We start from the raw sequence: 15,310 nt of genomic DNA on the forward strand, positions 1-15,310 counted from the left end.
GATTGTCACCTCAGCTGTACTTTGTGTTTTGTGCAAATTAGTAAAGCATGCTATCACACTGAACTAAGATGGTGAACATGTTAGCAATGTCACTGTGAACGTGTTAGCATGTTGACATTAGCAGTTAGCTAAAAAGCACTGCTGTATATGCCTGTGAGTACAGCTTCACAGAGCCGCTGGTATGGCTATAGAATCATTAAAAAGGTGACTAATGACTATTCTGTCAAATTACTGACTAAATATTGTGAATACATTTTGTGAATTAATGGCGAGCCATAAACAGGCAATAGTATTGACAGTAAAAACAAACCAAAAATTGATATCTATTAAACAATGTTTCATACACTGAAATCATTCAGTAAATGATAAAGAGCTTGAAGTTTAATAATTGCAGGCACAGCAAAACAATGACTAATCAGCAGAAGGCTGTACAGGGTTTTGATCAACAAACTCCATAATGGCATGGTGGCATTTCTATTTTAGCACAAAATATACAAATATAGTTTTTTAAATAAGAGAAATGCTCTTCAGCCTTTGACGTGGAAGAAGCTTCAAAATCAAACAGCAAGGACAGGGTATGCCATTCTCAGACTACCTCTTCAGTAGCACTTTACTTTCCAGTGGCCTGGATCCAGTGTATTTGTGTTACAGAAACTCCTGATCTGGGCTGACATAATTAAACATCCCCTTAGCAGTCAATGTGACAATCTCTCTTTACATTTCAAATGTAATATGTTACCACATCATTCTCTAGAATTGGTTGGCTGCAGTCTGAAAACTATCAAAGCAATGGATTTCACCGAGAATTTAACAGATTATCATTTAAATAAACAGGTAAATACACTGGAATAAGGTTATTGAAAAACTCATTTTTATTTTTCCTAACTCCCCTGCTATAATAATCCCAGAGATTCCTGATGCAGTAGTGCACTATAACTCCAGAACAGTTGGTTGCACCAATCCCATGTCATATAATTAAAGATGCATCCAGACACAGATATATCTAATCTCTTCCAATGTGGATACCACAACTGTGGGCTGTGAAACTGTCCGTGATATTTACAACAGCAAGGAAAAACCATTAAGGCATTTTAACACACTTCTGTACACCATAAAGCAAGTAAGGACATACATTCTGCAGATATGGGATTGTTTTCTAAACTAATTAACTAAAGTCAAATGCGGACGGGCAGGCTTTCAACTTAAATAAGGTAGGAAAAAAAAGAGCACAAATGTGTAAAGCTAGGAATGAGTAAACTGATTTGAAATGGAAACGCATCAAATCATTAGGCAGGAATTACTTGTGGACACATCTCTAATGGCACATAACATGTAGCAGCTGTTTATGACAAAACTTCTATAAGAAGGAAGCACATGAGGATAGCAGCATGACGCATTCAGCTCACTTAAAGGAAGAATAACAGAAACCTGACACTGATGCTAAGAATCAACCAGCATTCCTGATACTCTCCCTACTTACACATGATATCTTTTTTCTGTCCAGTATCACATCCTGCAGTAAAAGAGGGTAAACAATGAAAATGATACATTCTTTAGAGGTCCAACAGCAATTAGGGAGCTTTACAAAAAACATCAGAGACACAGGTGCTCAGGTTCCCTCAAGTTCAATAAAGAGAGATAAATATAAAGTAGGACTTGTTCAGGTCCCCACTGAAGACTGGAGAAAAATAGAGGCCTTTTGTTTCAACAACCTGTCATAGAAAAATCCCACAGCATAGATATGAATTTCGAGTAGAATAAACCAGCAGTCCAGGGGTCTGCAGTGACCAGTGTGCAGTCAGCAGTACAGCACAGGTACCGCTGGGATGAACAGTACTCCACAAACAATCAATATTCTGAAGTGAAGCCTCTCTTCCTGACAATCAAAAAGTCTTCACTGCACTGAATAGAAATCAGAGACACGGTCACGTTCATTCAAGTCAGGAAAGGCTTCCTTAAGAGGACATTTTGGGTTTGATTTGAGGAGGACTAAGGGCTGAGCAGAGTTACAGGCTTTATACTTGGACACACTACTTCAGTCTCCATCCAAGTTTGGCTTTTTAAAACTGACGATATATCAAGTTAAAAATGGTGAATTGAAAAATCCACTTGATACAACTTCTTTAGCATAATGAAAAAGTTCTTCATGTTTAAAAGGGGCCATTGAAGAAGAAAAGCGCAGGTAACAAAGCGTATATATTTTGAATAAATACTGACAAAGGCTTGGCATGATTGAACCGCTGAATGATTCAGTGACACTGCACTGTTAAAGGAATGGCTTGACTTTTTGGGGAGAAAATTTGGCTAAGTGTTAGAGGAGAAAATGAATACCACTCCCATATTCCACATCCTTATAAATAAGACTACAGCCAGCAGATCTGCCCACCAGCACCTTTGAAGCTTACTTGCTACCTTCAGACAGAGCCTGTTTCCAGTCTTTGAGCTAAGCTTGGCTAAACTAACTGGCTGCCGAGTGTAGCCTTATATTTTACAGACAGATATGAGATTGGTATCAATCTTCCAATCTAACCCTCCACCAGAAAGCAAATGAGTGTATTCCCCAAAATGTCAAACTTTTGTGGTTCAAAGGTGTGTAAAAAGGTAGGTCTGGTGTTATTTTATACTTTTCTTATTGTCAACAAGTCCCATGAAATCACCAAAACCAACCTTGTATTAATTGTCAATGTATTACCCCGATGCCTGACATACTGTAGCTTATTCCTCTGCGCCATAGAGATCCATTATTGTCCAAAAACTATTAAAAAGACATCACTGACCAACCCACAACTGGACCTGTCTGGTTTTTAACTAGACCTGTCTCCCCCCCCCACTAGAGTATCATTAATCAGGTAAATTAATATGTGATCACTTAACAGGCTTTTATGGTTCACAGTATAGCGGTGCATAATGGCTCTGGGTAACGACACAAAGGCTGCTTTGGCGTTGTAAGATCATGTTGCCAATATTGTATTGGTACTGGTGGCCAAAGAGTTTGATTTTCTGGAACAGGCTCATGATGAGTTTATGACCAAACACGTTAAACAAGGGTGTCTGTTTGCATTTAACTGTGGGGGTCAACATTTAGCTCCTGTTTGACAAAGAGATTTACTGTATTACACAGACCATAAGCACTGCCAACGCTGGTTTTAATTGCATATGCATCATTTTGTGCATATGCAGATGTGTATGCACTCAAATGGTTGAATGGAACTAATTATATACTGTATGTACTTCCTCCTTGTGGTGGGCTAAGGTACGGGTCTCACCTCTGGATCTGGTCGGGACATATTTAAAGGACACTTTAACGGACAGAGCAGATATTGCTGACACCAGGTCTCAACAGAGTGAGGGGAAGGAGAGTATCTTCCTAAACTCTTCAGCACTGCGTTGTCTCCCTCCCTGAATCTCCCCCCTCATCACTGAAGGTCCTGCTGAACCTGCAGAGCCTGCTCTTGCCCTCCCTCCTCCTCTCATCCCTGCTTCTTATTTCTCTGCTTGGCACTTCCACGGTAAAGTGGCTGTTGCTGTCCTCTGCTTTCACAGAAGAAGACAAGGGCTCGAGAGGTGAAGTCCCCTCCAGCCCCTGGGAGGGAGGGTGGGTTGGGGCTGTCTGGGAGCTGCTGGGAAGCACAGGGGGTGAGATGGGGGACAAGGGTCCCAAGGGGGAGTAACGTCTCAAGGAAACACCCTTTAGGTTAACAGCGAGCTCCAGGACTAGTTTCCTAGATGCCCGGGTGTGGCAAGGGGGCACAGAGGCTTCCTGGGCTGAAGGGTCACTCTGAACAGGGGTGGGGGGCTCAGACTGTGGAGCCCTACTGCTTCCCCTGCTGACAGGGGAGAGTTCCTCCTCCTCTGGACTGTCCACTGACTGCGATGAGAGAGGGGATGCAGGGCTCTCTGGCGTGCATGACTGCAGGTCCATGGTGGCTGAGCAGCAGGAGCCAGGCATACCCATTACATCAGGGTCATCCCGCAGCCCAGCTCCAGACCTGGCCCTTGTCAGGGTCCCCTGCACACCCACAGTTCGGTAGCTGTGGAGCCCCAATGTGATCTGTGTGGGTCCAGGGGAGTCGAGCAGCAGGGCGTGGCCTCTGGTTCGCCCCGCACCGTGAAACAGCCGAGTCCACAGCTGCCCGAGACGCCGACGAGAGGACGAGGTGGTGGAGCGCCGTGTCGAGTGACGTCTGATCTGTCTGCGCATCGCCAACCGCAGGTTCTGCAACACGGAGGCCTGGAGCAGGGGCAGGAGGACACAGAGGAAGACAAAGAAACGATAATTCTGTTTCTATCGAACGATCAAGTAGATAGCAAGCAAAGCAAACAAGATATAATGTGTTCATTTGTGAGCTTTAGATGTGCTCGCAGGCAGATCTTGTTACCGTATCAGCCAGTATTTTAAGTTAAATGGCTACGGGCTTGATATTTACCGTAAAGATATCAGAATGGCACTGATATCTGACTCCCAACAAGAAAGAAGCTCATTTCCCAAAATGTTATTACTTTGAGTAAATAACAAAATGAGGCACGAGATAGAAATAATGGAAACACATTTTACAATAGCTTTTGCTTCAATGTACATGTACCTTTGGTCATTAAAAGACAGGAATGTCAGTGTTTGTGAACAGAAATTGAATTCAAAAAGAGATAGTGACTGCTGTTGTCTGCTCAAATCCTGAGTTTCAGAGGCCCACAATGTACTACTGTGGGTAAATGCACTACCTGGGTGGGGTTGTACACTGGGAAATCCTCCACCGGGGGGATGAGACCCTGGGCGATTAACTGACCATACGAAGGGGGAGCTTCTCTTTGAACAAACTCGGCCTCCATGCGAGTCATCTGAGTCTCAAAAGCTCTGCAAGGGAGAGAGAAAGGAGAAAGAATTGAAGAGACTGATTAGGAAAACATCTTAAGAAACCTTGTTAGTAAAACACTCAGCCGAGTGGCTGGCATCTGCACCACCAACAGCACTAAGATGCACTAACAAACTCTGTGGACTGACCTAGGAGAAAAAACTTGTTGCTATGGTGATTGATTTATTCTGAAACAAAGGGATGCAGACAAATAACATGCAAAAGTGATGTAAGAAGGGGGGGCAGTAATACATGCTGGATATAGAAATAGACTGAGGCGTAGTGTCCCCACCTGTACTCTCTGTTCCTGAGGGAGTGGAGTTTGAGGGCACAGCCGAGGGCAATGACTAGCAGGAGACTACAGACCAGACTGCCGATCAGGGCGGCCGTGATCACTTTCCTGGGCACCGCTGCCAGGCAGTCCCTCTCATCGCTCCCGTCTAAGCAGTCCTCCTGGCCGTCACAACGCCACGTCTCAAAGATGCACAGGTTAGTCCCACAGTGGAAGTTTCCAGGTTGGCAGTCGTAGCAGTTCTTCTCGTCCGACCCATCCGGGCACCTCTTCTGGTTGTTGCAGCGCTCAGAGGCCGGGTAGCACACTCCATTACCGCCCTCGCAGGGGAACTCCCCGCCTGGGCACGTTGGGCAGGCCTCCTCGTCGCGGCCCGAAGGGCAGTGCCAGTAGCCGTCGCAGCGTTGGCGTTCAGAGTAGCAGCCCTGATCGCTGCCGCAGGGACGCTCGCCGGGAAAACAGTACCCTTTGACCTGGGAGGGCGGAGGAGAAATACATCACGGTCTAGACCCTGAGGGGACGACTTGATCTCTACTTGATAAACACTGATCCCTGCAACAACACAACGGCTGCTCTATATTCCAACTATACCACTAACCACAAAAGTGTTGATTCTTAAATGCAGACAGAAATGGTGAAAGGAACTCAAAAGAAGACGTCGATAGGTGTAAACCAAAGCCCTGGGTATCCTGCTCTGCCTTTGAGAAAATGAAAGCTCAGATGGGCCAATCTGGAATCTTCTCCTTATGAGGTCATAAGGAGCAAGGTTACCTCCCCTTTCTCTGCTTTGCCCGCCCAGAGAATTTGGCCCACCCATGAGAGAGAGACATCATGGCAAAGTGGCAGTTGGTCAAGGCCACACCCCCACCCTCCACCTTGCCCCCCCTCTCTCTTCCTCAATAACATTTAAAGCTACAGACACAGAAATGGCACATCCTAAGGAAAGCTCATTGTGGGACTGGCACTAGTGGCTGGAATTCTGCACCAAGGCTGAATTTTGGGAAAGAGACTTCAGATACAGTATTAGGGGACCACTAAGGTCTATATAAAAGAGACTTCAGATACAGTATTAGGGGACCACTAAGGTCTATATAAAAGAGACTTCAGATACAGTATTAGGGGACCACTAAGGTCTATATAAAAGAGACTTCAGATACAGTATTAGGGGACCACTAAGGTCTATATAAGAGACTTCAGATACAGTATTAGGGGACCACTAAGGTCTATATAAAAGAGACTTCAGATACAGTATTAGGGGACCACTAAGGTCTATATAAAAGAGACTTCAGATACAGTATTAGGGGACTACTAAGGCCTATATAAAAGCATCCAAACAGCACCATGTCATGGGACCTTTAAATTTAAGTTATGGAGATGAATGGAGTGTATAAATCTGGAGAAAGGGGAAGAAGTTTTATGAAAACAGGATGCAGTATTCCCAGTTTGCAGTACCTGGTATGTGGCGTTGAAGCCATGTCCAGGGCTGTGAGGCTGGGCCATGTACAAAACACTCATCTGTCCCCGACTGGACTCCAGCAGCGCCGGGCGCCTGTTGTTATGATACGACAACACCTGTAAGAGGTGCTCAGCATGCTGGAGCAGGCCATCGTAGACATGCAGCGAGTCTCCGGGTGCCAGCTGCAGGTCCAGCTGCAGCACGATGGGCTTGGGGTCCTGAGTGTCCAGCGACCACGAACACCTCAGCTCCGCCACAGCGGTCCTGTTAGCCCGGAAAAAATCTGGGGAAGCAAAGGAGCCATAGAAGTTCCCCAGATGTTTGCCACAGGTGGTGTCGGGGCAACCCAGCTCATCGGTGCCATCGGGACAGTCCCGGGCTCCGTTGCAGCGCAGGGCGGCAGGCAGACAGCGGGTGGACTGGGCCTCAGTGCACGGGAGGGAGCCAAAGGGGCAGGGGCCAGGCCGGGACTCAGTGGGAGGGGGGGAGCAGCTGCGTTCGTCTGTGGCATCGCCGCATTCGTCCTGACCGTTGCACTTCCAGGAGCGAGGAAGACACTTCCCATTCCCACACAGGAACTCATCGGACTGACAGCTGCTCTGACCCAGGTGACCTACAGAGGAGAGGAAGAGACAACGCCAGCTACTAACACTCAGGAAGATTCACACACAACGTAACACAAACTGAAATGTTAGCATTTAGCTGAGTGAAACAACAGAATGCATTTTGAATCCACACACACAAGCAACAGCCATGTCCATCATAAACAGAGGCTCTTCATTATGACTACTATAAAGGCCAATCACTGCCTGGCAGCTAATTCCCCCTTGTTAATTTGAATACTCTTTGTCTGAGTTCATATAAATCCTGATCCGGCGTCCCAGGCCTCAGTCGTAATTTGCTGGGCCATACTGAAAGCCGCTTTCGAATTTTGTGAAAGCAGCATTTTTTTTTTTTTTTATTAAAAAAATTAGGAACAATTTGTGTATAATGATACAGCTGAGTACCCTAAGTACTGTGTGTTTTTACTCTAGTGGGTACAAAATACAACACGTTTCTTGTTACAAATTACAAATATGTGCTAATCAAATGTATCAAAAATAATGTACAAAATACTGGATAGTTTCATCTTTACTGACAATTTCATTATTTATATTTCAAATTGTGTACATTTTACATATTCTAAAATTACAAATTTATATTCACTCAGGTTAAGGATTGAACAAAAGCTAACCTTAATATCCTCCCTCGTCCAGCTTACCTCTGATGTAGGACAGGCGAAAGCCCTGGGCTTGCCCCGAGCTGTTGGCCTGAGAGTGGAAATAGAGCCAAACACGCCCCCTGGTGGAGATGAAGGGCGGCGGCACCATGGAGCCACACAGCCTGGCTTCCCCCCCATTCCTCGTTGGTGTCAGCAGGAGCCAGTCTCCCAAACAATTCCCTGACTCCGCTACGTCAAAGTTACGGAAACTAGAGCAGAGGATTGATGGTTTCAGGTGCTTACTCCACAACGAATGTCGTGTGTGTGTGCTGAATGTGTGAGTGATTGTACCTGATGGTAAGGACCTCTCCCTGAGCGCCCTGGATATGCCAGCTGCAGTTGACACCAGGGGGGTAGTTTAAAGGCCACGAGGGGCTGTAGATCACACCCCTCCGCTCAGTATGGACCTCCACTCGCTCACTGCAGCCTGCTGGGGGACACGGACACAGATGGAGATTGGAACACTGCAATCCTTTTGTGGATATTTATGTGTTACCAACAATAAACTGACCTGGAAGATTAAAAGTATTATTATTTTATACTGTTAGGTCTTCATGAATAATATAGAATAATATAATCCCATTAAAAGACAAAAAAACAATGTGTGAGTCCATTTCTTAATAATAGTTGCCTTTTCCCTAATTAAGTTGTAAATTTGGTACTCACAAATATAATTATTTTAATTTTTTTTAAATAATTTGCTTAAAGGTCCCATGACATGGTGCTCTTTGGATTCTTTTATATAGGCCTTAGTGGTCCCCTAATAATGTATCTGAAGTCTCTTTTATATAGACCTTAGTGGTCCCCTAATACTGTATCTGAAGTCTCTTTTATATAGACCTTAGTGGTCCCCTAATACTGTATCTGAAGTCTCTTTTATATAGACCTTAGTGGTCCCCTAATACTGTATCTGAAGTCTCTTTTATATAGACCTTAGTGGTCCCCTAATACTGTATCTGAAGTCTCTTTTATATAGACCTTAGTGGTCCCCTAATACTGTATCTGAAGTCTCTTTTATATAGACCTTAGTGGTCCCCTAATACTGTATCTGAAGTCTCTTTTATATAGACCTTAGTGGTCCCCTAATACTGTATCTGAAGTCTCTTTTATATAGACCTTAGTGGTCCCCTAATACTGTATCTGAAGTCTCTTTTATATAGACCTTAGTGGTCCCCTAATACTGTATCTGAAGTCTCTTTTATATAGACCTTAGTGGTCCCCTAATACTGTATCTGAAGTCTCTTTTATATAGACCTTAGTGGTCCTCTAATACTGTATCTGAAGTCTCTTTTATATAGACCTTAGTGGTCCTCTAATACTGTATCTGAAGTCTCTTTTATATAGACCTTAGTGGTCAAAGAGACCCTGGCAGAGCAGGATACCCAGGGCTCGGTTTACACCTATCACCATTTCTAGCCACTGGGGGACCATAGGCAGGCTGGGGGAACTCATATTAATGTTAAAAAAACCTCATAAAGGGACCTTTAAACAGCTGGGCAATGCAGTTTTTGGCAAGCATGACTCCAACGATTTTTTCAGCTGCAGATTGATACCGATTTGGTTGCTAGTGAATATTTCTGGCTGTAATAGTCCCAGTGCAAATGTGTGTCTCATGATGTGTTTCTAAGTTTGTGGACAACACTAGAGCTCCATAGAACAGAGGAATAGTAAGATATATCAGGCTTTACGGTAGCTACACAGAAAATACTTGTTACTAGGATCATCTGGTTTTGGTCTTTTCAAGGGATTTGTTAACAATAAGAGGCTATAGAAAATCACCACACTATATATATATATATATATATATATATATATATATATATATATATATATATATATATATATATATATATATATATATCAATTCTGTGACCTTTCTCTTACAGAGCATTTTATGTAACCACAAGGCATCCTTATCATCTTAATGTCCTAAGAGGGAAACTACCCCACTTTTCACAGGAGAGATAGGGTCTGTTCCTTTATTCATGATCAACTAAGAATTATGCATGCTCAGCAGGATCCATACTGCTACTGCCAGAATACCCCCCCCCACACACACACACACACACACACACACACATCACTCACTCACATTAGTTCCTTTATTCAAACTCCTGCGCAGAATTTGTCATGACCTTAGCATACCAGGAACAGTGATGCATTAAAGGACGTTACCACATTTCTGCTGCATTCTACAAAAATGTATACTGTTTAATTAGATTCTCATCTATTGTCTCGGATCGGTGCAAAAATCTTAAAACAATTCATTCGACAAGACAAATGACCTTATTGCCTTTCAGGGGAGCTCTGTGCTGATCACATGGGGGCTAAAAGAGAAGCAGCAGCAGTCAAACTGGCAGCCAAGGCAACAGCATCGCCGGCTGCCATCGCACCATTGCTCCAGGGAACAACATGCAGTGTGAGGGGGCCGAGAGGAGCACTTGGAATAAGACACAAACCTCTATGGAGTGCAGGCAAAGGCTGCTATTGTTTATAATAATAATACTTTCTGAAGAGTTTGTCTCACAGTTGTTTTAAAACAGGAATTGATGCCACAGGAGAGTGATGTATGAATAAGTTAAATTGTGACGTAAATGATACATCATCAGTGGGGAGGATTTCATTCCTTTCTTTTTTGCTGAGAACAAGAATATAAAGCTGCTATGTTTAATCATCTCATTACTGCTCAGTGCCACAGTCGGAATGGCACACGTGCAAAAAGAAGCTGTCAAACAAACCTCTTAATTGACCAGAACCACAGAGACAGAACATTGGCTGAACTGCTTAACAAATGATTAGTCACCATCATCACACAGCAGAGAATCTGCTCAGTATTGCTGATGGTGTGCGTCTGTTTCAGGGTTTTCTTGATGAATCAGTTAAATCAGCAGAGTGAAACAAGCTCAGTGATGGATATCGACTACCCGGACAAAGCTACCTTAGTGCATACACACACACACACACACACACACACACACACACACACACACACACACACACACACAAAAGTGAACTAAGTAGCCTAATCCGTAGAGTAGAGCTGCATAATGTTGCTGACTTTTCGATTACAGTTTTGACTGTTTTTCACAACAGCGATGCTAAAAAATACAGGCTATATATTTTTATGATTATCAATAAATGTATTGACCATTCTGTATGATTGATTGCTGCTGCAGTTTCCTCTGTCTTCTAAGTCAAAGGTTGCCGAAATAACCTGATAGTGGCAGGTTGGAGATGTCAGCACGGGGTAAATCTTCAGGGTGTTCTCAAATGTGGCGTTCACTGGTGTTTAGTTTCACCTTCATGTTTATATGTAGCATCAGAGGCAAAATAGGGTTTATAGAGCTTCTGTTTTTTGTTTCTAGCAAACCTGAGCTTAAATTCATATTGTTTTAACTTTGTCGTACCTTGCTGCTGATCTGTCAACTATTTCAAATCGGATCACAGCAACAGTTACTGCAGAGAAAAGGAAATTGCAGTTTCTCTACCCAGAGTAATGACCAGAATGCAGCTCCAAGGCAGTAGTAGGCCTAGACGTTTTGAAGACTGGGTGCAACTCCAGCTTTGTTTCTTAACTGAAGATTGGTCTTTGCTCTTATGATGTGCTGCTAATATGTTTGGTATTTTCAACCAGAAATCTGATGCAATAAGTTGCATTGTTTATATTGTATCAATCAATGGTGGAAGTATTCAGATCTTTAACTTAAGTAAAAGTACCAATACAACAATCAAAGTACAGAAGTACCATCAGCAAAATATAAAAAAGGTTATGTAGAAAAATGTTCCCTGTGTGTGATATATTATAATTATATGTGACATTATCAAATTGTTAATGCTGATGCATCACTGCATCACTCCTTGTGTTTTTTTAGGTAAAATCTTAAACTCAAAAGCAGCTAGAAATAAATAGCTGTTAATGAATTTTAATAGAAGTATAAAGTAACAACTAGAAAAAACTCAAGTTACGTCAGAGAACCTCAAAATGGTACTTAAGTAGAGTACGCTAAGTAAATGTACTTAGTTCCATTCTAGCACTGATATTAGTACAGAGGACCTGGGGGAGGGACAGGTGGAGGGTGGATGTGATGCAGTATTAATCCCTTCAACTTTCCATCTGTGTTGTTTGCAAAAACAAAATGTAATATCTAAGCTCTACAACTGGTTACAATGCTGTGTGTGTGTGTGTGTGTGTGTGTGTGTGTGTGTGAGAACGAGAGATAGAGAGAGACAGGCTGTGTCAGCGACACAGACAGGTGGAGACAGAGCAACACTTCATGCTACAATGCATATGTAAAGAAATCAATTAAAATGAAGTGTAAACTCACTGATTTTAATATACTCTCTGACCAGACAGGCAACATCTACTTGAAGAAAATAGTGTCAGCGTCATAGAAACAGCGAGACATGGGAGTGCATGTCACAGAGACAGCAACACAACAACACAACACATCTCAAACTCATCTCCTCACAGCTCCCTCTTACCTGCTCCTTTACTCCTCCACTTCATGATGATACTTACCTATGATTTTATATTAATGGGTTTTTTTTTCCTATGATTTTCTAGTTCTTTAAATGTATTTATTGATTTTTGTTTACGCAATGAATTGTATGTATTTTCTTATTATGGAATTGTATAGTCCTTGACGCTTTGGCAATGTTGTTTTCCTGACATTCATGCCAATGAAGCATTTTTTAATTTGAATTTGAGAGAGAGAGAGAGAGAGAGAGAGAGAGAGAGAGAGAGAGAGAGAGAGAGAGAGAGAGACACTTGTACTTTGTGTGTTAAAAGGTGTCAAAACTACTGTAAAAGTACTGACAGTGTTTGGGATAGTGTGTTTGATGGGGTGGTGTGTGTGTGACAATCCCCTTCACACACACACACACACACACACACACACACACACACACACACACACACACACACACACACACACACACACACACACACACACACACACACACACCTCTAAACATGTGAACCAGTTTGATCCCCGTCTCTCGGTGTGGCAGCCTTCTTTATTTCAGGATATGATAAGAGAGAGAGAGAGAGAGAGAGAGAGAGAGAGGAGGATGGGGGGGGGCGGCTGGCTGCAGACAAGCAGTGATGTAATGCTGATAGCAGCATCACATTTGTGAAAGAGCATCCATGTTTCCACACTAACTCTGATCATTTACCCACCGCAGATCGATACCCCCGCAGGTTTCTGCAGAAAACGATAGCCTCATCTTCTCACTCCATCCGATCACAACAGTGAACACACACACTACGGTCTGCATCTATCATCCTGGACCACTTTAGCAAAGTGACACAGGACTCCGAATAACGTCCCCTCTTCTATCCGGGTGTGAACATCGGCTTTAAAGGAGTGCACTGCTGTGATAGTGATGTAATGACGTTAGAAGCTTTATTAACTACGAGACCTCCAATGATGATAAACAGGCCATAATAATAGCCACTAACAAACCAAATCTAGCCTACTCACTAAATGTGCTTGGTAATTTGAATATCTTGGATGCAACTAGATATTTCCAGTTGGATTAACAGCACAGATCAATCAAATATGTAATACATATTTTCATCTAAACATAACAGCAGTGTAGCCCAGATGCATTGTTGTTCCTCACCTGCACAGAGCAGAGCAGAGCGGAACCACAGCAGCCCGAGCAGCAGCCCCGTCAGTCCCATGGTCCAGCGGGGACTTGGTGCTCTTATCTCGGACACAATGTCCACGGTCTGCTCGACATCTGTGTCCTTCAGCGAAGTGCGCTCCCGCATCTGTTTTCAGCTCAAACACACCAAAAGGTCCTCACTGTGGAAATGCATTGTGTCCTTTGCAACGGTAGCAAAATACGTCAAGGTAGTTACGGCAAACCACACGATTTCCTGTTCAACGTCTTCAAAATAAAAGCCACATGCCATTTAATCATTCGTTTGTAGGAATTGGAGAAACACCAGACTTTTACAATAGACAGTTGCGGCTCTTGACCATTTCAAAGGAAGGGTCCAGGCTGGGGCCACATGCGATTTTAGAGGTACCAAATATATTAAGCCCAAGTGTTACTTACCACCAACCCTCCAGGTTTTGTTCTGCAAAAGACTAACATACCATATAATAATAAACACAAGAATCTTCAATTAGTGTATACCTACATTTTATTTATCACTGCACATTAATATGAATTGTATTACATTGTATTTACAATTGGGGTTATAAATGTATGAAAATATTTGGTGCGTCAAGGCTTAATATTGCAGGGGCACTGGCCACCCTGTACCTGCTTTGCACATTGTAAGAGATCAATTTTGTTTTTGTTGTTGTTGATCAGTGTGAAAAATAATATATATATATATATATATATATATATACATACACACACACTTTATATATATTTTAATAGCATCTCATCATAAATAAAATATATCAATAAAAAAGGAAATACATATAAGCATTAAAATGAAAGGTGAAAAAATAAAAGGAAATCAGATTCAATTCAATTAAATATATTAGTATCAAATCATAACAGAGTTATCTCGAGACACTTTACAGATAGAGTAGGTCTAGACCACACTCTATGAATTAGATAGAATTATATTTTTGATTATATTCATGTTTGTTACCAAACACAGAAATGGACAAAAGGCTAATCACACTGCACACTCAACTGATAGCTGTACAATTGTAAAAGTTAAATATCTCAGTTATAGGATGTGGTCTTAAGGTTTTTAAAGCTTTAAGTTATAAAGCAATGTATGGTGCATGGCGTATAACGGTGATGTGTGTTTTTTAAGACTAAACATCAGGTTTTCCAGGTCTTATTTTGAAGACATAACAATCTAATTTCCGCTCTTCGGTGGCCACTCTGTGTTCAACTTGCCGCATCTAACAGGAAAAAGTGGTCTTCATTATTCTTTGTTTATATGTCTTCTTTCCTCCTCACACCCGGATTGAATGTAACAACGGTAGTCATCGTCCTGAGGTATAAATTACACCATGAACTGCATTTGCTTGTTGAAATGAAGATTAGATCCGAGATACGTTTGCTACATAATTTTCTTCACCCTGTCCCCCGGATTGTTGGTTCAGTCGGCCGTTTCACTGTCACCCCCGTGTGGCTAGATGGGTGTACTACAAACCCCTCTGACAAAGTGAATAGTACATTTACATTAAATTTCGGAATTTTCCCAGACGCCGCAGAACGTGTTTCTAGAGAGAAAACAGAAAGTACCTGGACCTACTGTAGTTTATAGAGATATTAGTAAGTGTTGAACAACGAATGACAAGAAGTACCTGGGCAGTGGCGAGAAGCAGAGAAAAAGGCACCGCTGGGATTCGAACCCAGGATCTCCTGTTTACTAGACAGGCGCTTTAACCAACTAAGCCACGGCGCCGATGCTAACGACGAGAGAAATGAGCATTTATGAAAGCACTTCAGCAGGTAATGACGATACA

General features: G+C 42.6%; 1 protein-coding gene and 1 non-coding gene across 3 annotated transcripts; both read right to left on the reverse strand.

The window, feature by feature from the left end:
* Positions 1–441: 441 nt before the first annotated feature.
* Positions 442–13,684, reverse strand: lrp3 (low density lipoprotein receptor-related protein 3). 2 transcript variants are annotated; one of them, XM_028576321.1, is made up of 7 exons: positions 13,485–13,684; positions 8,151–8,286; positions 7,860–8,068; positions 6,595–7,211; positions 5,143–5,615; positions 4,720–4,852; positions 442–4,231 (listed from the first exon to the last, which is right to left on the reverse strand). In XM_028576321.1, the coding sequence occupies exons 1-7, from the start codon at positions 13,633–13,635 to the stop codon at positions 3,377–3,379; spliced, it is 2,574 nt and encodes an 857-aa protein (XP_028432122.1). In that variant the 5' UTR covers positions 13,636–13,684; the 3' UTR covers positions 442–3,376. The 2 variants fall into 2 exon arrangements, with proteins under 2 accessions (XP_028432122.1, XP_028432111.1); XM_028576310.1 differs by having other exon boundaries at positions 8,151–8,289.
* A 1,491-nt stretch (positions 13,685–15,175) lies between these two features.
* On the reverse strand, positions 15,176–15,249 carry trnat-agu (transfer RNA threonine (anticodon AGU)). The gene has a single exon. It is a non-coding gene; the product is annotated as a tRNA-Thr (tRNA).
* Between the last annotated feature and the right edge of the window lie 61 nt (positions 15,250–15,310).

The sequence above is a fragment of the Perca flavescens genome, chromosome 1 (genome assembly GCF_004354835.1).
Source record: "Perca flavescens isolate YP-PL-M2 chromosome 1, PFLA_1.0, whole genome shotgun sequence".
Taxonomy (NCBI): Eukaryota; Metazoa; Chordata; class Actinopteri; order Perciformes; family Percidae; genus Perca; species Perca flavescens.

What these genes read in the sequence shown, in the direction of transcription:
- lrp3 (XM_028576310.1), bottom strand. Translation starts at nt 13,635, where the DNA reads ATGCGGGAGCGCACTTCGCTGAAGGACACAGATGTCGAGCAGACCGTG. An exon ending in GGAGAGGTCCTTACCATCAG is followed by an intron (nt 8,069 to 8,150) that starts GTACAATCACTC and finishes CCTCTGCTCTAG; the next exon opens with TTTCCGTAACTTTGACGTAG. An exon ending in CAGTGTACAACCCCACCCAG is followed by an intron (nt 4,232 to 4,719) that starts GTAGTGCATTTA and finishes CCCCTGCTCCAG; the next exon opens with GCCTCCGTGTTGCAGAACCT.